At 49.3% G+C, this 24,723-nt stretch overlaps 1 protein-coding gene across 3 annotated transcripts in view; it reads right to left on the bottom strand.

Annotated features, from left to right (window-relative positions):
- The window catches only part of TNKS2 (tankyrase 2), a 113,953-nt gene that overhangs the window by 14,254 nt on the left and 74,976 nt on the right, over positions 1-24,723 (bottom strand). For all 3 annotated transcript variants that reach the window (XM_073585933.1, XM_073585934.1, XM_073585935.1), the window contains 7 exons: positions 24,122-24,204; positions 23,235-23,355; positions 22,901-22,998; positions 21,616-21,690; positions 21,423-21,528; positions 6,633-6,819; positions 2,570-2,726 (listed from right to left, as the gene is read on the bottom strand). In XM_073585933.1, coding sequence (XP_073442034.1) covers positions 2,570-2,726; positions 6,633-6,819; positions 21,423-21,528; positions 21,616-21,690; positions 22,901-22,998; positions 23,235-23,355; positions 24,122-24,204 — 827 coding nt within the window. The remainder of the gene's footprint in view (positions 1-2,569; positions 2,727-6,632; positions 6,820-21,422; positions 21,529-21,615; positions 21,691-22,900; positions 22,999-23,234; positions 23,356-24,121; positions 24,205-24,723) is intronic.

Genomic DNA, 24,723 nt, shown 5'->3' with positions numbered 1-24,723 from the left:
TCGCAGGCGCCGCTGTGCGCTAGGAGGCGGCGCTACAAGCAAGGGGCGGGCACGCCGGGCAGAGAGCCGGCTCGGGGGCGGAGCTACCCCCGGCCGTGCGTGCGCTTAAAAAGCGCTAATGTGAAACCACCCTAAAATAACGTGTGCGTCTTTGCTTTTTCGGACATGCTGTATCTGTCCGCTGCTGGGGATGTGGGGAGGAGGTAGCACCTCGTTTTCCCCGTAGCGTGGCCTCTCGGGCAGCACTTACCCCAGTCCTGCGACCCCCCGTCCTGGCTGCTCCTTCAAATCGCGCGCCACCAGCTGTGGGAGTGAGCCAGCACGTAAAACCGCTCTAGGGGCGGTGCTTCCGTTCTGCGGCCTAGCCGCGCTCCGAAGCTGGAGCCTAAATTTCTTTGCTGCCGCCCAGTGACGCGCGGCTCCAGGGGCGGGACTTCCGGCAGCGGCCTCAATTTTTCCCCTACCCGACCGGGCGGGGGGTTTGGGGGGCGCTGTACACAAAAAACATGGCGCCACTAAGTGCGCGGCGCCGCCTGATGGATCCAGCCACCCTCAGCCTCGCATGGTCGGTGGCTTCCGCCGGCTGGGGGCTCCAGCCCTGAGATCTTTGCAGGAGCCCTCCCAGACCCTCTCCTCACCGATGATCCTCTTCAGCCTGAGCGCAGGTAAGTGAGGGGGTCTTGATAAAATAGGACTGTGCAGGCACCCTAGCTCCATCTAACCCCTTCAGGGGGTGAGGAGAGGGACCGTCCGCCACCTTGCAGCACTGCAGTCTAACCACTGGTGGAGCAGTGGGGGCTGCACGGACTAGTCTTGTGCCTCTGTACTCAGCCCATGGTTTCAATACCTAGGGGTGGTCAGGGCTAAGTCCGGCATTGTGTCCCACGACGCGGGAGAGGATACGTGGAGGGACACTTGCACGTGCTCGCCCGTTGTTGGTTTGGGGAAATCGGACCCTTTCAATAGAATCCGTTGCCCAGTCACATCTTCATGGAAAAAGACGGAAAAAAAAAAAAAAGTCTGGAGAAAAAAAACAGACGTGTGCCTCCATGGACACTAAGCAAAAAACTGATTTCTGCCTGCAATAGGGGCGAGGGTGTATACGGCGGAGGAGAAGCGAACCTCTTTTTTTCCACTTAGTGTCAGCCTCCTAGCGGCAGAAGCATACACCCACAGTATCTGTGTCCCCCAATGAGGCGAAGGCGAAATTATGTTGTAAAGAGCTTCACGGAGTGGCCCCTGGGGACTCAACATGGTGGGAGGAAGCAGGATCAGGGTGAGGATTAAAGGGAATCTGTCACCTAATTTTCGGCCTATCAGCTGCGGCCACAGCCATGAAGGGCTTATCTACAGCATTCTGTAATGCTGTAGATAAGCCCCCGATGAAACCTGAAAAATAAGAAAAACACGTTAGATTATACTCACCGGGTGTCGGGGGTGGTGGGTGTCGCGGTCCGGTCCGGCGCCTCCCATCTTCATATGATGACATCCTCCTTCTTGCTTCTCCCTCGGCTCCTGCGCAGGCGTACTTTCTCTGCCCTGTTGAGGGCAGAGTAAAGTACTACAGTGTGCAGACGCCGGGAAAGGTCAGAGTTCCGGCGCCTGCGCACTGCAGTATTCTGCCCTGCCCTCAATAGGGCAGAGAAAGTACGCCTGCGCAGGAGCCGAGGGAGAAGCAAGGAGGAGGACAAATATGAAGATGGGAGGCGCCGGATCGGACGGCGACACCCATCGATCGGACCAGACCGAACGCTGGGGTGAATATAACTCTTTTTTCTTATCTTTCAGGTTACATTGGGGGCTTAGCTACAGCATTACAGAATGCTGTAGATAAGCGCCTGATGTCAGTGGCCGCAGCTTATAGGCCGAAAATGGGGTGACAGATCCCCTTTAAGTGATCCAGACTGCTTGCTGGCGAGACTGTACCACGTGGAAGACTGGGTGGTGCTGGCAAGCATGCTGGACGAATTATCTGCTATCCAACTGACCACCTGTTTGCACTGGTGTGGCTTCAGAAGTGGTGTACTATGCCTCTCAGCAAAGAGGGGCATGAAACTCTCGTGGATGGGCATGTTTCTTGGGCTCCAGCAACAGGTGTAGCCGCAACTTCCCCATGTCCTCGGTATCTGAGTGCACCATTATCAATACTTCCATTTCTCTGTCCCATGCTGCACGCATTACACATTTTCAAATTGGTAGGTCTCGGGAAACCATATTTATTTTTAATAAAAAAAAAAAATTGGTAACCTGCATGAGGCAAAGTGGTGATTTGGAGTTTAATACCGCTGTAATGTAACACAAAGAAGGTAAAACTGAATGGATTACTAATTGAAAACAAGGAAAAAATGTTGAACGTTTTTCGGGAGTTTTATATACCACCGTAATGTAACAATAAGCACGTTAAACTGTATGTGAGACAAAATAGTCAATTTTTTCACCCTAAAAGCAATACAAATACATCACAAACAAAAGTATTGCTTATGAAGACTTTACAATATTCTCCTGTAAATCTGGCCAGTTTCTTGATCCAATAAAGCTTTAAAGCAGTGTAGTTTATTAGCTTAATTACCTGTTCTCCCCTGTAGATCACATACTCCGCTAGAGCAAGCCCATTGACACTTGGCCGGCCAGTGACAGAGTGATGGCCAGGAGGAGAATGAGCCATCTTCATTGCACTGAACTGAAGGAAAGATTTCCCCAATGTCACTCGACAAAACAGCAGCTGTCTGTGTGAACGGAAACAAAATGATGTGAGATACACTGGAAGGACAAGTGTTGAGACACCTACACTTTACACTTAAAGGGACTATTAGGACATAAACCTAGACTTATTAATATGGAGATGGTCTTTCGCAGTTATAATGGCTTCCACTTTTCTGGAAAGACTTTCTACAAGATTTTATGTATGTCTGTGAGAATTTTTGCACATTCATCCAGAAGAGAATGTGAGGTCAGAAAATGATGTTAGATGAAAGTGACCAGCTCATTATCTACACTGTGCATTAAAGATTGAAGCGTAATATACAGAAATATTAAGGTGAATGACTTTCACACAGAATAAAATGCATTTCCCTACGACAAACTCTCCATTGGTAGAGTCAAGGTGACCACAGATCCACATTTAATGGTCTTGTGCGAGTGAAACAGAACCTGGAAAGGGCTGTCTTCCCCAGCAGTTTCTGCATCTCCAGCACTACGCGACATGAGTAGAGTTGAGCAAATTTTTCAAAATTCGGTTCCGATTATTAACACAGCCGAATGTCAATGGGAGTAGAAATTACAGAATACGTCCAGAACAGAGGATCAAACAAATTCGGCACGAACAGGGTAACAATATTATTATTGTTATAGCGCCATTTATTCCATGGCGCTTTACATGTAAGGAGGGGTATACATAATAAAAACAAGTACAATAATGTTAAACAATACAAGTCATAACTGGTACAGGAGGAGAGAGGACCCTGCCCGCAAAGGCTCACAATCTACAAGGGATGGGTGAGAATACAGTAGGCGAGGGTAGAGCTGGTCATGCAGCGGTTTGGTCAATCGGTGGTTACTGCAGGTTATAGGCTTGTCGGAAGAGGTGGGTCTTCAGGCTCTTTTTGAAGGTTTCGATGGTAGGTCAGAGTCTGATATGTTGTGGTAGAGAGTTCCAGAGTAGGGGTGATGCGCGAGAGAAATTTTGTATGCGATTGTGGGAAGAGGAGATAAGAGGGGAGTAGAGAAGGAGATTTTGTGAGGATCGGAGGTTGCGTGCAGGAAAGTAGATGTAGGAGGAGACAGGTTGTGGATGGCTTTGTATGTCATGGTTAGGGTTTTGTACTGGAGTCTCTGGGCAATGGGGAGCCAGTGAAGGGATTGACAGAGGGGAGAAGCTGGGGAATAACGGGGGGGACAGGTGGATTAGTCGGGCAGCAGAGTTTAGAATTGATTGGAGGGGTGCGAGAGTGTTCGAGGGGAGGCCACAGAGCAGGAGGTTGCAGTAGTCAAGGCGAGAGATGATGAGGGCATGGACTAGGGTTTTTGCAGACTTTTAGTTGAGGAATGAACGGATTCGTGAAATATTTTTGAGTTGAAGTCGGCAGGAAGTGGAAAGGGCATGGATATGTGGTTTGAAGGAGAGATCAGCGTCAAGGATTACCCCGAGGCAGCAAGCTTGTGGGACTGGGGAGAGTGGGCAGCCATTTACTGTAATGGATAGGTTCGTTGGGGGGGGGGGGGGGGGTCACGTGAGATGGGGGAAAGATGATGAATTCTGTTTTGTCCATGTTAAGTTTTAGAAATCTAGCGGAGAAGGATGAAATAGTGGACAGACATTGAGGGATTCTGGTTAGTAGGGAGGTGATATCTGGTCCAGAGATGTAGATCTGTGTGTCATCAGCATAGAGATGATACTGAAAGCCATGAGATTCTATGAGCTGTCCCAGGCCAAAGGTGTAAATGGAGAAGAGCAGTGGTCCTAAGACTGAACCTTGTGGGACTCCGACAGATAGGGGGCGAGGTGAGGAGGTGGTGTGTGAGTGGGAGACGCTGAATGTCCGGTCTGTTAGGTATGATGAGATCCAGGATAGGGCCAAGTCTGTGATGCCAAGGGATGAGAGGGTCTGTAATAATAGGGAATGGTCCACTGTGTCAAAGGGAGCCGACAGGTCCAGAAGGAGGAGGACAGAGTAGTGTCGCTTGCTCTTGGCGGTTAAGAGGTCATTGGTGACCTTAGTAAGGGCAGTTTCAGTGGATTGGTGTGACCGGAAGCCAGATTGTAAGCGGTCGAAGAGGGAGCAAGAAGAGAGATGGGAAGACAGTTCAAGGTAGACGTGTTGTTCCAGTAGCTTGGAGGCATAGGGGAGAAGTGATATAGGGCGATAGCTAGATACAGAGGATGGGTCAAGAGAGGGCTTTTTGAGGAAAGGTGTGATGGAGGCATGTTTAAAGCTTAAAGCTTGAGGGGAAACCACCAGTTGTTAGTGATAGGTTGAAGAGATGGGTTAGGGTTGGGATGAAGTGGGATGGGATCGGGTCAAGTGCATAGGTGGTGAGATGTGATCTTGAGAGTAGAGTGGAGAGTCGATCTTCTGTAATGGTGGAGAAGTTGGTTTTGGAGGTGGAGGGCTGGGAAGTCGGGAGGAAGGGCTCTGGGGGTTGTTGACTAAAACTGTCTCTGATGTTATCAATCTTCTGCTTGAAAAATGAGGCAAAGTCTTCAGCTGAGATGAGTGGGGAGGGAGGAGGTGCTGGGGGACGGAGGAGAGAATTGAAGGTGTTGAATAACTGTTTAGGGTTGTGAGACAGGGAGGATATGAGAGATGAGAAATAGGTTTGTTTAGCTGTGGCGCGTGTGGTCTTGAAAGTAGTGAGGGACTGTTTGAATGCGATGAAGTGCTCGTTGGAGTGGGATCTTTTCCATCTGCGCTCAGCAGCCCTGGAAGCTGGCCTCAGTTCTTTGGTCAGGCTGGTGTGCCAGGGCTGTCTGATGATTTTGCGAGCTTTGGTATGTGTAAGTGGGGCAGCAGATTCCAAAGCTACAGCTATTGTGGTGTTATATAGAGCAGCAGCGTCATCCACATTGTGTAAGGAACTTATATCTGTGAGAGGGAGGAGGGATTCAGAGAATGAGTGTAGGTCAAGGTGTTTAAGATTTCTGCGAGGGTGTGAAAGTTTATGGGGTGGGGATTGTAGACATGGAGTGGAGAGGGAAGAGAATGTGAGAAGGTTGTGGTCAGAGAGAGGAAGAGGTGAGTTAGAGAGGTTAGATAGGGAGTAGAGGCGGGTGAAGATGAGGTCCAGTGTGTGGCCATCTTTGTGGGTGGCTGTAGAAGACCATTGAGTGAGGCCGAAGGAGGAAGTGAGAGATAGAAGTTTAGTGGAAGCTGAGAGGGAAGTGTCAATGGGGATGTTGAAGTCGCCCATGATGATAGTAGGGATGTCCGCGGAAAGGAAATGAAGTAGCCAGGTGGTGAAGTGGTCAAAGAAGGTGGTGGCTGGCCCTGGGGGGGTGGTAGATGACAGCCAGTTGGAGGTTGGAGGGGGAGTAGATGCGCACAGAGTGCACCTCAAAGGAAGGGAGGGTAACAGAGGGTGGCAGTGGGATTGGGGTGAAGGAGCAGGTATCTGACAGGAGAAAACCAACTCCTCCGCCATGTTTGCTGCTGGGGCGGGGGTGTGAGAAAGGTGGAAGCCACCATATGAAAGTGCAGCAGGAGAGGCTGTGTCAGAAGGGGTGAGCCAGGTTTCGGTGATGGCGAGGAAGGAAAGTTTGGTATGGTACAATAACAATATGGTACGAATATGGCAAATTGAGATACAGCAACCGATTCCAAACATATTTGCTCCACTCTAGAGATGAGAAGTGGCTCGAGCTTATTTTGAGCCATTTTCTTTGCATGTGGACTTTAACATTTAGTCTGAACCAAGATAAGGCTGCCCTCTAGCGGAGGAAAGACTAATAGCACATTGTGATCAACTAGGTGTGCAACATTACTTTCTTTTCTGTTGTAAACATTTAACAAATAAATCAACTATTCATTAGATTATAAATATTTCCTCCAAGTGTAGTCAATTTGAAAACTTCCACAAATAAATCACAATACAGTTCTTATTATTACACTACCCACATAAAGTAGATGCGTACCCACCTATGGCAAATGTAACAAGATCGGTCCTTGTGAAGTGGGCATCCTGTGCCTCCGCCAATGCCATAAACATACTGGTTGCTTTTTGATGAGTTTTCGGCAAAGTAAATGCCAGCTCCGAACATACCACCAATGTAAGCGTGCCTTTCATCAAATCCCTTGTGAATAATGGCATTTACGAATGGGGAACCTGTGAAAGATTAAGCACACCACAAATCAATGGTGAGGAGGGTATGTTACGCTACCATTTTTATTGAAACAATTTTTTATCATTTAGTTTTGCTACAAACATTAGCAACCTTCACATAAACTACAATATTTTTAGGACCATTAGATGCACTTTTTTCCCCTCCAAATTTGGGAGGAAAGTGAGGGATGCTTCTTATGGTCCGAATGCAACATGTGGGGAGGGGGCAGCGGCGGAGTGGGATCGCACTCACAGGAGGCAGGAAAATGTTACCGCTGCAGGAATCCGGCGCTGGGGAAACCACGTGGTCCTGAAGCTTAAAGTGAAGGAATATTCATTAGCCGCTTCCCCATCGACCTGTCAAGCAGTGGGTGGGGAGCGCAAATGAATATTCTTTCACTTAAACAACGGATCCACGTGGTTTCTCCAGCACCGGATTTCTGCAGCGACTGGGGAGATCGTGTGTCTGGTGGAGAAGGAGGCGGCAGGAGCAGGGTGCCACTGGAATCACATACCTGACAGCATAGCGCAGGCTGTGATGATGCTGAGTGCTCCCACCATCATAGGACCTGTGGTGAGGTAATGAAGAGGGCAGGCTGGAGCATCACATGACAGCACAGAGACCTCTCTATTCTTTATATCACCACAGGCAGACAATGCAGCTTCCTCTTACTAGACATGTGGTGAGGTAATAAGAGGGAGAGCTCTGTGCACTCATGTGATGCTCCGGCCCTTCATTACCTCACCACAGGTCCTGTAAGTTGTAGAGATACTTTGATTTCTAGCGTGGCTGGCTGGCTGTAGGACCTGCACTGATGTGAGCACAGCCTGTACAAGCAAGAATTAATTAAAAGTTTAGTACTTACAACACATAAAAAAGCACGCTGCCACTCCTGTGGTGAACTATAACTTCCAGCATGCCATATGATCTACAGGACATGCTGGGAGTTATAGTTCTCCCATGGGATCTTAAAGCAGGAATCCAGTGTTATTTTTCAGCACTCGAGTGGTGCTTTAAATATAAGCTCTGTGCCCCGGTACACATTGGGTTTCTTAGCGGCGCGCAGCACTTAGAAACCCGATGTGTACTTTAGTTACCAGCGCGCTGGTGCAGGGAGCTGGTAACCAAGGTACACATCGGGTTTCTAAGTGCCGCGCGCCGCTTAGAAACCCGATGTGTACCTTAGTTACCAGCTCCCTGCACCAGCGCGCTGGTAACTAAGGTACACAGTGGGTAACTAAGCGACGTGCGTCGCTTGTTACCCCCGTGCCGCTGGTGCCGATAGCAAGGTGATATCATTGTCGGGATCGCTGGTGCGTCGCTGTGTGTGACGGGGCCCTTATACTCACCCTCCAGAGTCTTCATATAGTACTTTACAGACCCCATACTCTTCTCAAAATACCAACTTTTACCCACAGCGTCCAACATAATGACATACTATTATATATAACAACATCACATATAATAGTATGTTATTAAATATTTTACATTTTTTGCTTCAAATATTTTTTTTCCCTATTTTACACCTCTAAAAGCTGGGTGCGTCTTATAGTCTGAAACATACAGTACCATATCCAAACATAATAACCTAAGGGTAACAAACAGACGTTTCAGTAAAAGCTAACACTCTAGCTCAACGCTGTCCAGTAATTCACATTCATTATACCTTACAATCAAAATAGTGTGATCTTATTTTCCTGTAGAAGATAGAATTCTTATATAAAACATTTCTATTATAGGCCTAAATATATAACATCACCCAAAACACCTGATAAAATCATTCACCTATCATAGTGAGGTATGAGGTCCAGCTTCGCCCTGCTCCCCCCCAGTAGGTCTAATTGCCTCTCAATAACAATCCTCTTGATGGCATTCCAGAAGTATCCAACCATGGACCCCACATTTTCTTAAATTTATTCATCATGTTTCGCTTTTTGTATATAGTTTTTTCCAGTCTAATATTATTTATCCTATTTTTCACATCGCTAATCAATGGAGGTAAAGGGATTAATCCGTTTGGATGCAATGTGTTTCCTGGCCTTGAATAAAATGCGTGAAATTCCTATAGTTACTGCATCAAATTCCATGTCATCCTCTAATATTCCCAATAGACATTTTTTGGGATCTGGTTGAATAACAATTTTATAGACTTTCTTTATGATAGACAAAACTCCTTTCCAGTATCCTCCTAGTTCCCGACATATCCGCATCATCCTTTTTACATCTTGGACACTCCGCATCAGTTCTATACCCTATACTAAATAAGAATTGGGGCGTCTTGCATTTCCTATGCATTAATATAATTTGAGAAAATCTCTGCGCTTCATTTAAACATAATTGAGGTATCAACTGTAATGCCAGACTCCACTGATCTTCTAAAATCGACCCTATAGCTTCCTCCCATTTTTAGCTAGCTAATGAAGGGAATTTCAAAAAAAAATTATTTAGAAGTCTGTAAACATCAGAAATACGGCCCTTGGTATTTTCCTTCTTCCAATACCAGATAAAAGACCATTGGTTCTTATTTTAGCATGAGGCCCAGAGTTCAAATGTTGTATATATGATAAAAATTTAGGATCCACCCCAAATTGTTTAAGAATTTACACCAGATTTCTGGAGGAAGCACCTTAATGAATCGCCCCCTTAGCGTCTACATTCTTATAATCTACCATTGATGAGATTGAGGACAAACAGAAGAAATCAATGGCAGAATATAGGGATTTTTGTGTACTCACCGTAAAATCCTTTTCTCCAAGCCATTCATTGTGGGACACAGACAGTGGGTGTTATGCTGCTTGCCACTAAGAGGACATTAAGTAAACAAAAAAAAAAAAAAGTTAACTCCTCCCCTGCAGTATACACCCTCTCACTGGATAAGATATCTCCTGTTCAGTGAAAAAAGCAGTAGGAGCTTAAACAGTCAACAATAACCATAACTATGTCAAAACCTAAGAATGCTACAAATGAGCCAGTAGGCTAAACAGGGCGGGTGCTGTGTCCCCCAATGAATGGCTTGGAGAAAAGGATTTTACGGTGAGTACACAAAAATCCCTATTTCTCCTACGCCTCATTGGGGGACACAGACAGTGGGACGTCCTAAAGCAGTCCCTGGGTGGGGAGCATACATCTGCTAATACCCCATGTACCACTGAGTCAAAAAACTGAGGTAATGCCGATTGCAGGATGTCTGCCGAGAGCTGCATCTGCAGAGGCCTGAGAATGAATTTGGTAATGTTTTGTAAAAGTATGCAGACTAGACCAAGTCGCAGCCTTGCAGACCTGTTCTGCCGAGGCCTGGTGCCGAATGGCCCAAGAGGCACCCACTGACCGGGTAGAGTGCGCCTTAATCCCCGCTGAGACAGGCGCGTTCCTGACATGGTAGGATTCCTGAATCGCTGAGCGAATCCACCTGGCTAGCGTTGCCTTTGAAGCGGCTAGACCTTTCCTATGCCCCTCTGGAAGTATGAACAGGGCATCTGACCTGCGGAAGGGAGCCGTCCTCGAGATGTACCGTCTCAGTGCCCTAGCCACATCCAGGGTGTGGAGGGCCTTCTCCATGCGATGGACTGGCGCCGGACAAAAGGTAGGCAAAACAATTTCCTCGTTGAGATGGAAAGAGGAGACGACCTTGGGCAGGAAGGACGGGGACGTCCTGAGAACTACTTTGTCCTGATGAGAATTCAGGAACGGAGAGCGGCAGGACAGGGCTGCCAATTCCGAAACTCATCTGATTGACGTAATTGCCACTAGAAAAACCACCTTCCAAGAGAGGACGGTCAATGACACGTCCTGAAGCGGTTCGAAAGGGACCTCCTGTAAGGGCCCCGAGAACCAGGTTACGGTTCCATGTTTCCAATGGCCTTCTATAAGGAGGCGCCACATGGGAAACGCCTTGAATGAACGTCTTGACCTGAGGTTTGGTGGCAATTTTGCATTGGAAAAGCACTGACAAGGCAGAAATTTGGCCCTTGAGTGAGGTAAGCGCGAGGCCTGAGTTTAATCCGGATTGAAGGAACTCCAATATGGCCGGAATGGAGAACACTAGAGGGGATCGACCATGATCCTTGCACCATGAAAAGATTTTCCAGGTGTGGTGATAGATACGCCTGTACACAGGCTTCCTAGCACTAATCATGGTGGAAATCACGTCGTGAGTGAACCCAGCCTGTGCAAAAATCCAGGATTCAATGGCCACGCCGTCAGACAGGGCCCCGGAGTTCTGGTGGTAAATCGGGCCCTGAGAAAGCAGATCCGTGTGATCTGGAAGTCGCCAGGTGACGTCGGCGACTAGTTGTATTAGTTCTGCATACAAAGCTCGGCGTGGCCAATCTGGCGCGACTAGGATCACTGGTACACCCTCCGCTCTGATCTTCTTGATGACTCTCGGAAGCAAGCAAAGAGGGGGAAAGATGTACGGGAGCCGGAACCGGTGCCATGGCAGAACTAGGGTGTCCGCTCCGATGGCGCATGGATCGCGCGATCGGGCAATGAACCGAGACACCTTGTTGTTTAGTCTTGAGGCCATGAGGTCCACATCCGGAGTCCCCCAACGACGACAAATCTGCTGAAAGACTTCCGGATGAAGAGACTACTCTCCCGAGGCAATGCCTTGGCGACTGAGGAAATCTGCCGCCCAATTTTCTACGCCTGGGATGTGGATTGCTGAGATGGATGAATGGTTGGGTCTCGGCCCAATGGAGGATGTGACTCACTTCGTGCATGGTCATCCTGCTCCGGGTACCTCCCTGGCGGTTGATATACGCTACAGCTGTGGCGTTGTCGGATTTGATCCTGATGTGGTGATCTGCGAGGAGATGGTGGAAACTCCGTAGAGCAAATCTGATCACTCGTATCTCCAAAATGTTGATGGGGAGACGTGACTCTCGGGTCGACCAACGACCCTGTGCCGTGTGGTGACGAAAGACCGCACCCCAGCCGAGAAGACTTGCGTCGGTGGTTTCAACCAACCATCTTACTGGGAGAAAAGACCTCCCTTGATTCAGGGAGGACCTCAGAGTCCACCACCTGAGGGCTTGCCTGACCCGCAAGAACAGAAGAATCCGACGGTCCAGGGAGAAAGGGTTCTTGTCCCAAGCTAACAGCAACGCATGTTGTAATGGACGGAGATGGAACTGTGCAAATGGAACTGCTTCCATCGCAGCTACCATCTTTCCATGCTGAAACGAATGGAGTGAGAAGCTGGACAGAAAGAGTTTGCACTGCCTGTTGTAAGGCTTGCGTCTTTTCTGGAGGGAGAATGACCAACCCGGGGGGAAGTGTCCAAGATCATTCCTAAAAAGGAAATCTGCTGAGCCGGTTTCGAGGAAGACTTTGCGAAGCTTACCTTCCACCCCAGGCGCGAAAGTGTATTTACTGTTATCTCCACGGATTCCTCACAGGCTGGAAGGGACGGACCCTTGATGAGCAGGTCGTCCAGATACGGTAACACCACTACTCCCCGAGAGTGGAGAATGGCCATGACAGCAGCCATGACCTTGGTAAAGACCCTGGGGGCAGTGGCGAGTCCGAAGGGCAAGGCAACGAACTGGAAGTGTTCCTCGTGAACTGCAAAACGCAGGAACTGCAGCGAGACGGGCAGATCGGAATGTGAAGGTAAGCGTCCTTGATGTCGATGGATGCTAGGAACACTCCTTTTTCCATGGAAGCGACAACTGATCGGAGAGATTCCATTCGGAATCGCCGAACCGTGGCAAACTGATTTAACTTCTTTGGAACCACAAAAAGGTTTGAATAAAATCCTCTGAACCTTTCGTGATGAGGGACCGGAATGATGACTCCGTCCTTTAAGAGAGCCTGAACAGCCCGAAGGAAGGCTCTTGTCTTTCCCTTGGGGGGAGAGGAAAGGAAAAAGCGAGTTGGAGGGGGAGAGGAAAACCTATCTTGTATCCGGAGGACACCAGCTCCCTGACCCACTTGTCGTGGACGACCGCGAGCCAGGTGTGGCTGAAGGAAAGTCGGCATCCGCCGGATACCGCAACAAGTCATTGGGTAGATCTATGAGATCTGGCTCCCCTGGATCCAGAAGACCTAGGCCTGGGTTTCCAAGAGCGGTTAGGTCTGTATGAGACCTGGGAGCCTCTGTCTCCGAGCGGAGACGGACCTGATCCGGAAGAGAAGGTAGACGAGGACCAACCGGAGTTGTTGCGAAAAGATCGAAAGCGCGTTGGCTGTTGGTTGCGAAACGGCCGAAGAGCCTTTTGTTGAGGAAGGAATTTGCTTTTTCCTCCGGTAGCATCAGAAATAAGCTGATCCAGTTTCTCTCCGAAAAGACAACCCATTTGAAAGGGGAGAGAAGTCAACGATCTTTTAGATGTGGCATCCGCCTGCCAGTCGCGGAGCCATAGGGCTCTTCTAATGGAGATCGCATTAGCGGGAGTTTGGGCAGCGCAATTGGCGGCATCAAAAGAGGCGTCCAATACAAAGTCTGCTGCGTGAATTATCTGCCTGGCGACCGTGGTTGCCTCCGGAGGAAGATTGGTGGCCTGGAAGTAATCAGGACTTCTGCCCAAGCGGCCATTGCCTTAGTGACCCAAATTGCCGCGAAAGATGGAAAAAGCGCTGCTGCTGAAGCTTCAAAAACCTGAACAGGCAAGGTAGTCAATCTGACGATCCTCAATCGGAGGGGTTTCCGATTGAGGAACCCTCAGAAACGGATAGAAGCGTTTTTGAAGCAAGACGCGATACAGGCAGGTCTACCGGGGTGGGGGGGGAGGGTTTCTGTAACCAATCCTTCATTAGGTCTGGATCAAAAGGGTATTTAGCCTAAGTAGACTTTTGCCCTGTGAACCGCTCATGCGGACAATCTCTGTTTCTGGACGGTTTCCTTAAAGTCCGGATGGCTGGTAAAACAGGATTTTTTGGGTTGCTTACCGTAAAATCTGTTTCTCGGAGCCTTCATTGGGGGACACAGAGACCATGGGGGTATGCTGCTGCCACTAGGAGGCTGACACTATGCACAAAAAAGGTTAGCTCCTCCTCCGCCGTATACACCCCACCGACCGGCAGGAAATTCCTCAGTTAGTGAGAAAGCAGTAGGAGAAGTAACGGAATAGATTGAAAACAGAACGAACAACTCAACTGTAACCAATCGACAAACAGGAGTTGTAGAACATGGGAGGGTGCTGTGTCCCCCAATGAAGGCTCCGAGAAACAGATTTTACGGTAAGCAACCCAAAAAATCCTGTTTTCTCATTCGCCTTATTGGGGGACACAGAGACCATGGGACGTCCCAAAGCAGTCCCTGGGGTGGGAAACAAACTTCCATCAGGCCAGTGGACTCACCACCGCGGCCTGCAGAATCCTTCTACCTAGGCTGGCGTCCGCCGAAGCGTAGCTGTGGACCCTGTAGAATTTCACAAAAGTGTGAACCGAAGACCACGTTGCAGCTTTGCAAAGCTGCAGCGTGGAAGCTCTGTGGCGCACCGCCCAGGAGGCACCCACCGCCCGGGTAGAGTGCGCTCTGATCCCTGAAGGAGCTGCACGATGCTTGACCCGGTATGCCTCCAAAATTGCCGATCTGATCCAGCGAGCAATAGTGGCCTTTGAGGCTGGGTGACCTTTCCTTGCACCGTCTGGAATGATAAACAGAGAGTCTGACTTCCGCAAGGAAGATGTCCTGGCTAGATAGACTCTCAATGCCCTGACCAGGTCCAGCTTGTTCAAGGATCGCTCCCGAGGATGAGCTGGGCTCGGGCAGAAGGATGGCAGAACAATGTCCTCATTGAGGTGAAACAAAGATACCACCTTCGGAAGTAAAGAGGGCGGAGGCCGCAGAACTACCTTGTCCTGATGAAGTACCAAAAAGGGAGAGCGGCAAGAAAGTGCCGCTAATTCTGACACACGTCGGATGGAAGTAATGGCCACCAGAAAGGCCACCTTCCAAGAAAGGAGGGCAAGGGAAACATCCCTGAGAGGTTCAAAAGGAGGACCTTGCAGAACCCCAAGAACGAAATTAAGATCCCAAGGATCCACGGGCGCTCGGTACGGAGGAACCGTGTGAGCCACACCCTGAAGAAAGGTTTTGACCTGGGGCCGGGAGGCCAGCGTCTTCTGAAATAAAATGGACAGTGCCGAAACTTGACCCTTCAAGGAACTGAGAGCAAGCCCCGCATCCAGCCCTGTCTGAAGAAACGCCAGAACAGAAGGAAGCGAAAAAACCATGGCCTCGATGTCATTGGCCTCACACCAGGAGAAATAGGCTTTCCAAGTACGGTAATAGATCTTGGAAGAGGAAGGCTTTCTGGCGCGGATCATGGTATGAATCACTCGGTCAGAGAATCCTGCCCGTTTCAAAACCTCGGTCTCAACAGCCAAGCCGTTAAATTGAGCGACCGAGAATTGGGGTGGCAAATCGGGCCTTGCGACAGCAGATCTGCCCTGTCGGGAAGCTTCCAGGGGGCGTCCGCGAGAAGGTTGACAATGTCCGCGAACCAAGACCTTCTGGGCCAATTCGCGGCGATGAGGACGACTGGAATCCCTTCTGCCTTGATTTTCTTCAACAGCTTGGGAAGAAGAGGCAGGGGAGGGAACAGGTAGGGGAGCTCGAACTGTGACCAAGGAACGGCCAGAGCGTCGGCGCCCACTGCCAGGGGGTCCCGAGACCTGGACACGAATTGTGGTACCTTCCTTTTGAGGCGAGACGCCATGAGGTCTACGTCCGGGGTTCCCCACCGACGGCAGAGCAGATGAAACACCTCCGGATGTAGGGACCATTCCCCTGCCGCGAGACCCTCGCGGCTTAGAAAATCGTCGGCCCAGTTGTCCACGCCGGGAATGTGAACCGCGGAAATTGTTGGAACAAAGGTCTCTGCCCATTGAAGAATTCTGGACACTTCCGCCAGGGCTGAGACACTCCGTGTCCCCCCTTGTCGGTTGATATACGCCACCGCTGTGGCATTGTCTGTTTGAATCCTGACAGGCAGGCCCTTGAGGCGCCGTTCCCAGTGGACGAGAGCCAGAAGGATCGCTCGTATCTCTAGGACATTGATCTGCAGAGCTGATTCCTGAGTCGACCATCGACCCTGAACAGTGTGATTGCGGAACACTGGACCCCAGCCGATGAGGCTGGCGTCCTTTGTGCCAATCTGGGAAGAAAGGACCGCCCCGAGAGAATGAGGGGAGACGTCAACCACCAGTTGAGAGACCGCTTGATCCGGCATGAAAGACGAACCGGACGATCCAGAGACAGAGCCGACCTGTTCCACCTGGACAAAATGGCCTGCTGGAGGGGCCTGGCGTGAAACTGGGCAAAGGGAACTGCCTCTATTGCTGCCACCATCTTCCCCAGAATCCTCATGGCTGTCCTGAGAGATGAAAACCGTGCGATCTGTAGTGATCGGACGCCCTGCTGCAGGGAAAGAATCTTGTCTTGTGGGAGAAATACCCTTGACCGACGAGTGTCAAAAAGAAGGCCCAGAAACACAAGGCGTTGAGTAGGGATCAGACAGGACTTTTTCCGGTTGACGATCCACCCAAAACTGGACAGGGTGTCTAGAACGATCGCCACACTAAGGCGGGCCTGATGAAAGGAGGGAGCCTTGATCAGAATATCGTCGAGATACGGAAAAAGAACAAGACCTCTGATCCTCAACAAGGCCATCAACGCTGCCATAATCTTCGTGAAGACCCTGGGAGCGGTGGCGAGCCCAAAAGGGAGCGCGACGAACTGATAATGTTCGTGGTGAATCGCAAACCACAGGAACTTCGGATGTCCGGGAAATATGGGCACTTGTAGATAGGCATCTTGGATGTCTATGGAACACATGAATTCCTGCTCCTTCATGGAGGCAATCACCGAGCGAACCGACTCCATCCGGAAGTGGCGGAGGCGAACTCTCTTGTTGAGTAACTTGAGATCCAAGATGGGTCGAACCGCCCCGTCCTTTTTCGGCACCACAAACAGGTTTGAATAAAACCCTGTGAATCGTTCCGATTCGGGAACGAGCACAATCACCCCGGAGCTGAGGAGAGAGGCGATGGCCGAACCGAACCCCGGGATCAAGGCAGGATCCCGTGGCGGACGGGATGGAAGAAGCGATCCCGTGGAAGAGAAACGAACTCTATTTTGTATCCTGTCGATACAACCTCTCTGACCCAAGCGTCCTCTACTGAGGCGAACCAGACGTCGCTGAAGAAAAGAAGTCGACCTCCCAATTGGAAGGGACCCACGGAAGACCGATGATAGTCATGCGGACGTAGACCGTCCAGATCTAGATCTGGGTGGTCTTCCCTGGGAAGAGTGGGACCGCCAGGACGGAGTGGGCCTGAAGGAGACCTTCTTTCTTTCCTGACGTGCTTGTGGCCTTTGCTGGTTGGAAGGGTTTTCCGCCGCATTGAAACGGCGGAAAGACCGAAAGGGACGGAACTGACGCCTTGGAGGAGGTCTGCGAGGCTTGGATTGGGGGAGAAGAGAACTCGTACCTCCGGTAGCGTCCTTAATAATCTGGTCCAATTGGGACCCAAAGAGACGCACTCCTTGAAAAGGCAGATTAGTCAGACTTTTTAGAGGACAAGTCCGCCTGCCAGGCCTTGAGCCAAATTGTACGTCGGATTGCCACGATGTTGCTTGACGCCTGAACCGCGCAAGATGCGGCATCCAAGGAAGCAGAAAGCAGATAATCCCCCGCATGGGAAATCTGATTGGCGAGATCGGCCAAATGCTCCGGTTGTGCCTTATCCAGAATGCCCTGCCGAAGGTCCTCTGCCCAAGCGGATATAGCCTTTGCTGCCCAAGATGAAGCAAAGACTGGACATACCGCCGCAGATGCCGCCTCGAAGGCAGACTTTGCTAGGGATTATATGATTCTGTCATTAGAATCTTTTAGAGACGCTACACCCGACAGCGGAAGAACAGTATTATTAGAGAGTCTGGATACGGGAGGGTCCACTGAAGGAGAAGCGGCCCAGTTGTCCGTGAGCTCTTTAGCGAACGGATACAGCACGCCGAGACGCTTTCCTCTTTGAAAGCGTCTAGTCGGATCTTCCCTTTCCTTGGTAAAAATCTTCCCAAACTCGGAATGAAAGGGAAACACCCTGGAAGGTGTTTCCGCCCGTCTGAACGAAACCTCCTGATCTGAGGATTTCGCAGGGGCGTCAGTGATGTCGAAGGTATGGTGAATCGCGGCAATGAGGTTCTGCACCGTAACCTTCATGTTCGCATCCTGATCCGAATCCAGCTCTAAGACCCCTTCAGATTTTGAAAGCGCTTCACCTGACTCGGGAGAGGAGGCCCGAGAGGGAGACTGCTGGGGAGCATGGGGTGAGGTAGGGCGAGGAGAGGACTCCGCCTGGAGATCCTGCCTGGGTCTCTTGCGACTGACACTGGCTGGCTCAGATGGGACGTCCTGGAACGTGCTAGGTCCCGCAGAAGCTCCCAAGGGCAACTTATCCAGAACGGCTACTAGGGACTGAGACACCTTGGTGAGGTCTGCCACCGACTGTGATAGGGAGGAGGCCCAACCCGGCAAGGGGGGCTCACTCACCCCTGGGGCTATGGATGGCTCCTGAGCGGCGTCGGGCTGGATTGGATTGCTACAGTCCAGGCAGAGGGGAGAGGACTGACCCCTGAGGTAGTGCCGGAAGGTTGGGGGACAGAGGGCGGAGAAGGGTCAGTCTGCCGTGCAGAGCTACTCACGGTCCGGTGTCCCCAAAAGCGATGCTGCTCGACCTGTCCGGGGATGCAGATCAGGGAGAAGTCCGGCTGGCCGTCCCAAAGAGGCAAAAAGCTGCTTGCAGAAACTGCTCAGGGGCTGGGGAGCGTCTCCAGCTGCGTCCGGCTGGCAGGCTGTGAAGATGGCGCCTGCCTGTAGAAAAGCGCGGGTCCCGGGGAAGGGCGGAGCTCCTCGCAGGGTTAATAATTGCTGCCCTCTAGCCATAATATGCTGGGCAGGAGAGGGAAAGGCGGGGGGAGGGCCTGGGGAGAGCGGGAGAGAAGCCCGCTTAGAAGAAAGGGGCGGGGGGCGTGGCCGCGACGCTGCGGTAGGCCCGAACACAAGCCGGGGCCTAAATTAGTTGCGGTGGCCGCCTGTCAGCAGGGGGTCGGCGCGGAAGACGCGTCGCAACACCGGGCCGCGTCCCTGCCCAGAACTGCCCGACTCCAGCGCTACCCCTGCCGAGATGGAAAAAAGGGGGGGAAGCGCAGAACGAGGCCCATGAAGACCCGGGGCCTGCATGGATGCGGTGACCGTGGGGGGATGCGGGGCGTGCAGGGACCCTAACGTGGTCCCCCTGGCGACCGCTCCAAGAGAAAACGCCGGGGGAAGACTGACATACTCACCCAGGCAGGGGGCCTTACAATAAAGGTACCTGAAAATCCCACGCTGTCTGTCTCTATGAAATCCGCACCTCATCCAACCTTCAGGCTCTGGTAGGCGAGAGGGTGGGAGGCGGGGGGCAAGGACCGTCCGTGCGGCTGGCACCTACTTGTGCGAGGCTCCTGGTCCTGCTGCGGAGACCTATGAGGATACGGGGTGGCAGTACACGCCATACTCATAGTCTCTTTGTGGGAGTACGGATGTGACTGTTCACTCCGTATCCCTCCGGAACCTGCAAAGAAACGACGCACACTGAGGTAGATATGGGTCTAATAAAAGACCCGTGTCCACCTCCTACTGACACTAAGCTAAACTGAGGAATTTCCTGCCGGTCGGTGGGGTGTATACGGCGGAGGAGGAGCTAACCTTTTTTGTGCATAGTGTCAGCCTCCTAGTGGCAGCAGCATACACCCATGGTCTCTGTGTCCCCCAATAAGGCGAACGAGAAATAACCTGCGCACACGCTTGGTTTTAAGTGAGATAGGATTTGCTGGTGCGGGAACATTATCCTAATCCAACTTCAGAATCCTGTTGACTGATTCTATAAGAGAATCAAGCGACTCCTGATCAGTTGGGGGATTCTGAGGGGCTGACGTGTCAGATTCGAATTCAGAGTCGTGCTCGCTAAGAACTCCAGGAGAGGGAGCACGAGAGACAGGAGTCGCAGATGCAGAGGCGCTAACGGGACTAGGGGATGCGTCATGGGTCCGCTTTCTAGAGACCTGACCATCCCTTGACCGAGTACGGCCCCTGCTGATGGACGATTCCCGGCCGACGCCAGAGCCTTCCTCCGGGGTGGGGGGGGACACCTTCTGGCTTTAAAGAGTCCTCCCGGAGAGAGAATATAGCCTGGGTCAGAGACTCCACCGACCGTGACAGGGACGGAGCCCATTCAGGGGTACTAAACGCAGGAGGCCCGTCAGCAGCGGAGACGAGGGTAGATTGAGCGCAGGCCGGGTCGCAGTCTGTGCATAACGGATTAGTCTGTGCAATGGGTAGGGCAAACTTGCAAGTGGTACACACGGTAAAAATCGCAGTGTGCTTTTTAGCCGCCCGTTTAGCCTCCTTAGATTGAGACATAGAGTTCCTGAAAGGGTTAACGGCAGAGTCTGCTGCAGGGAACGTGCCGGGAAGGAGTTAAGCTTTATCTGAGGGCAGATGCAGCTTACCCGGGTCCTATGCTGTGTCCCCCGGGAGGAATAGCGGTGGCCCTGCGGTGTCACCGGTATCCGGCAGAATGCTCGCCTCACAGCTTCCAGAGCAGGCTGGTAAAAGGATATGGCCCCCGAGATTATAGTTGCGCGTCTTGTCAGGGATGAGGGGCGCCAGGGCGGCGATAATAGCACGGGCGGCGCTATTAAAATTGCAGCCTAGCAGGGGGCTAAATCTTTCGGGCTACCCGCGGTAGCGCGGGGGGGGGCGCTTCTCCCAAGGGCCAGGACCCGACCCCATACCTCAACTCCAGTGCTCGGCGCTGTCCGCCCATCCATGCAGGCTCTCATCTCCTGGGCTGAAGTAGCAGAGCTGGAGGCGTTCTTAAAGGGGCCATGCTCAATCGATACTCCCTATCATAGGGGGATGGAGAGCTATGGGGCTGATTCAGGGCCTACGTAAGCGCTGTCCAGTCTTCTCCATTGCGCCTGCCCTCATATCCGTAAGCGCTGTCCATGGAATCCCGAACTCCGGTCGTAAGGATCATCGCCAAAATTGCTAGAGGAATCAGCCCCAAATGTCGCAGGAAAGTGTATGGGGAGGTATACTCCGCGTGCTTGTCTGTTGTTGGTTCGGGGGAGAGCGGGCCGTAGAAAGGAACTGTCGCACCCTTCACTCCGTTAATTAAAAAATAAAAATTTACAGAAAAATTCAAAAATAAAATAAAAATGGTGGGGTCTGAAACCCAAGTGCCTCCTACAGACACTAAGCATGAACTGGAGATATCTTATCCAGCGAGAGGGTGTATACTGCAGGGGAGGAGTTAACTTTTTTTCTGGTTTACTTAGTATCCTCCTAATGGCAAGCAGCATAACACCCACTGTCTGTGTCCCCCAATGAGGTGTAGGAGAAAAATGAGCTGACATAGAAAATATTTAAAAATAAACTAGAAACGCTGCACGGATGTGTTTACCACTCAATTTACATTTGTCATATGTTCATTAATAACGTTTTATCCCACGTGCAGTGAAGTGATTGGATTTCACCCTGGACGGTAATCCATCACCTATGTTTTTCACGTTCCCCAGAGACACAAGTTACACAACATTTCAGAGACTCACCGTGAAAGAGCATTCTTTCATTAGCGTGATTATGGTTTTCCTCTGTAACTTCTTTTCTCCGGTGAGTGTATCTTTCCCAGAGCTTTTTATTGCACACCTTCTGAATCTAGATTGTTACAATGACAGTTATTATTACCGTATAATCAACCAGGTCTACATCATGCACAAAACTGCTGAAGACGCATCACGTTACCTTTAGGATGTTGTATCTGTTAAAGACGCCACCTGCGTGGCCCCCGTCTCGATGTTCCCTGACTGTGCTCTGCATCTGAATATCAAACATGCATCAATATACACTTTTGAAAAGCTTTTTATAGCAAGTTTGACTTCATTAATAGCTACTAATAATCACTAGTGTTGCCCAAATAAGTTCTGGTCAGTGTTCACTAATGGAAGGAAACCGTGTCACTATAACCCACTGCCGGCTTCGTCGCATCACAGCAGAGCTTACACGGTGCAACCATAAAAAGGAAGGTAAGATTTTGCAGCACTTTGAACCACTCAATGCAGGGGATTTCACATATTTTTTGTAAGTTACTAGTATGTTATATAAGTAGAGAACTACAAATACAACACTGGTGCTTCTCTTCTCCTCTAGATATAGCTGCTGGTTGAGAAAACGGTTCTGTGTGCTGGTTGTTGATGGATAAATCGATATGCAAGATCGCTACCACGCTGAGGACTGAGAGAACTGCCAAACTTAAATGGAGGGCTAGTAACATTGCAAATGCTAAAGTAATTACATATATATATGTTGTTTGGACAGACTTATAAGTCCACAGAAATCCACCTTTATGTGAGGTCTGGGGTGACCATGTGTCTTATAAGGGGTATGTTACACAAAGGCTGAAATTCAATGCTGCAGGTATAAAAAAAACGCACTGCATTAATATACCTTATATTTAATGTGCTGTATGTGTGTTAATGTTATGTGTGTTAATGTATCCCTTCATTTAATTCAAAAATATATATTGTTTTATTCTGGATGCATACTTTTGTTAGTGCAGCAGTAATCTTGTTCCAACTAGCATTATGATGCATGTATCTGCATAACCTCTACTATTTTGAACCAAACGGCACTAAGGGAGTGCTAAATATATATATGGTATACACAGGAATTCCTTTATATATCTAGAAACAATATCTTTTTTTGCATTTACCGGCAGCATCACTAAGTCTCCATTTCAGTTTACATGTCTCGCTGCATTTATTTATTTTTTTTTTTTTAACTGCAGCACTGAGTTTGAGTCTGTGTGTAAAATAACCCATGACACATATGGTCACAACGGACTTCACATAAAGGTAATTTTCTGTGGACTTACAAGTCTGTCCAAACAACCAATATAATTACTTTAGCATTTGCATGGTTACTAGCCCCCTATTTTAGTTCTGCTTTCTGGGCAGCTGTCTATCGGTCTCTGCGCGTATATTAAATTAAGAAAGAGTGATGATTGGTAGGATCACAAACGAAACAATACCTCTTCATCCACGGATAGAAATTCCTTATCATCTGGAGCAAGGTCGATTAATATAGTCCCACTGTTAGATGTATTCAGTGTCAAGTATGGATTCAACCCTAGAAATTCCAGCAAAACCATAAATCAATAAAAGTAAAACCTTTACATCACATCCACGGCTATTAGAGTTTATATGTGATGAACTGCGTTAAATTTGTGATGAGCATCATCAATACATAACCATGAGATCATACACTGATCAAACCTGAACGTCATTAGCTCATCCTTGTACGAGTTGATATAACTTTAAATATTTCATTGGATACAAAAAGGAATAAAAAGGTATAAAGTTTACCTTGTTGGCCTGATACCAGCCTCTCCACACCTTTTATGATTTTATGTCTGTGCCCATATGCATTAATACCGATTTCCTTGAATTCTTTGTGTCCCATTTCAATTAGAACATCTATTGTTATCTGTAAGCAGACCAGACACAGAATGTACAACACATTGCGGAAAGAGCGATTGGTGGCTGAAAGAACTGACCTTCACAGCACAAAGCACACTTCTGCCTTGCTTTTGCTCTCCTCTACACTACTGTCACAATTTGGACATCATATTGATAGTTTTATGAGGGTCATTATTAACAAGGATCTTATTATGCTTTACTTTAAGGGTCATTCTTAAGTTAAATAACTTAATGGTTAAAATTACAAAGTGCATGTAAAAATAAGCAGCTTTGCAATTTACATTCACTAAAAATATTTTCTGTTCTCAAAAAACAAAGGAGTTTTAATCTTTATTGCGTGCAGTTCATTGCCCAGTTAACGACCACCTCTGCAGGCTATCAACAGTGGCCATTTCTAAAAGACAAAGAGCACAGTGCTTACAAGCTCTTTACAATAGAGCTGGCACGTTCTGGTCTGAAGGTGTGCGGATCCTCAGATGCTACAAAGTAAAAGCTTTATCTGCGTGCCGTTTGGGCCAGGGACGCAGCAATGACGCTCATTCAAAATGTCAATCAGAAGTGCACTCTGGCAAGTAGGATGCTGGGAAGAGTACATTGCTGACTAATAAGCTGAGACAACCCATTTAAGCTTCTGAGTATTCCATAATTTACTAGCATTATACTGCCCCTATAATAAAACAGTGATGCTGTGAAAAAATGATGAGAGCAAGAAGTCATTGCTATTGTAGAAGCTTTTCTCTAGTAATGGTACAACTCTGGGTTTACTAACTTACCTGCTCCCTCTCAAAGATCTCAATTAAGTGCTCAAGTCCAAGGTTCCGCAAAAACTGATTGATACTGAGATCCATGCCAGGTACTTAAAGAAAAGCAAACACTTGTATAATCATATGTGCAACAATGTCTAAACAATGCAAGGTATATGAAAGCAATTTCCACAGTACTAGTTATTAAAGGGGTATAACCAAGAATGTAAGGCATCACCTATCTGGGGTTCACTGATCTAGATGACGGGGCTCTGAAGTGTGACCTTTGAAATGAGCCACAATGCTGTGACAGCTAAACCTACAGCACAGCACCTGGCCACCTCACAGTCCTATAAACAATAAATGGAGCGACAGTGCCCATGCAGAACGATTGCTCCAGCTATCATAGGACTAAAGGCATTGTCCATACTCAAGAATTGATGACCTATCCTTACGTTATCAGTGTTAGCTGTCGCTGGCCGGAAGAACTGATTTGCCGAGCAGTACCGTCTTCTGATAGAGGCTGGAGCATGGTACTACACATTTGCCTCCTATTCAAAACAATAGGAGGTGGATGTGCAGTACTCTGCAGAGGCCATTATTAGAAGACTTCCAGCTCTGCAAGTGAGTAC

Source organism: Dendrobates tinctorius, unplaced genomic scaffold (genome assembly GCF_039654945.1).
Source record: "Dendrobates tinctorius isolate UK_male_01 unplaced genomic scaffold, ASM3965494v1 ptg000089l, whole genome shotgun sequence".
NCBI classification, from domain to species: domain Eukaryota; kingdom Metazoa; phylum Chordata; class Amphibia; order Anura; family Dendrobatidae; genus Dendrobates; species Dendrobates tinctorius.
The sequence above is the reverse complement of the archived record's forward strand: the minus strand, read 5'-3'. Positions and strand labels throughout refer to the sequence as shown.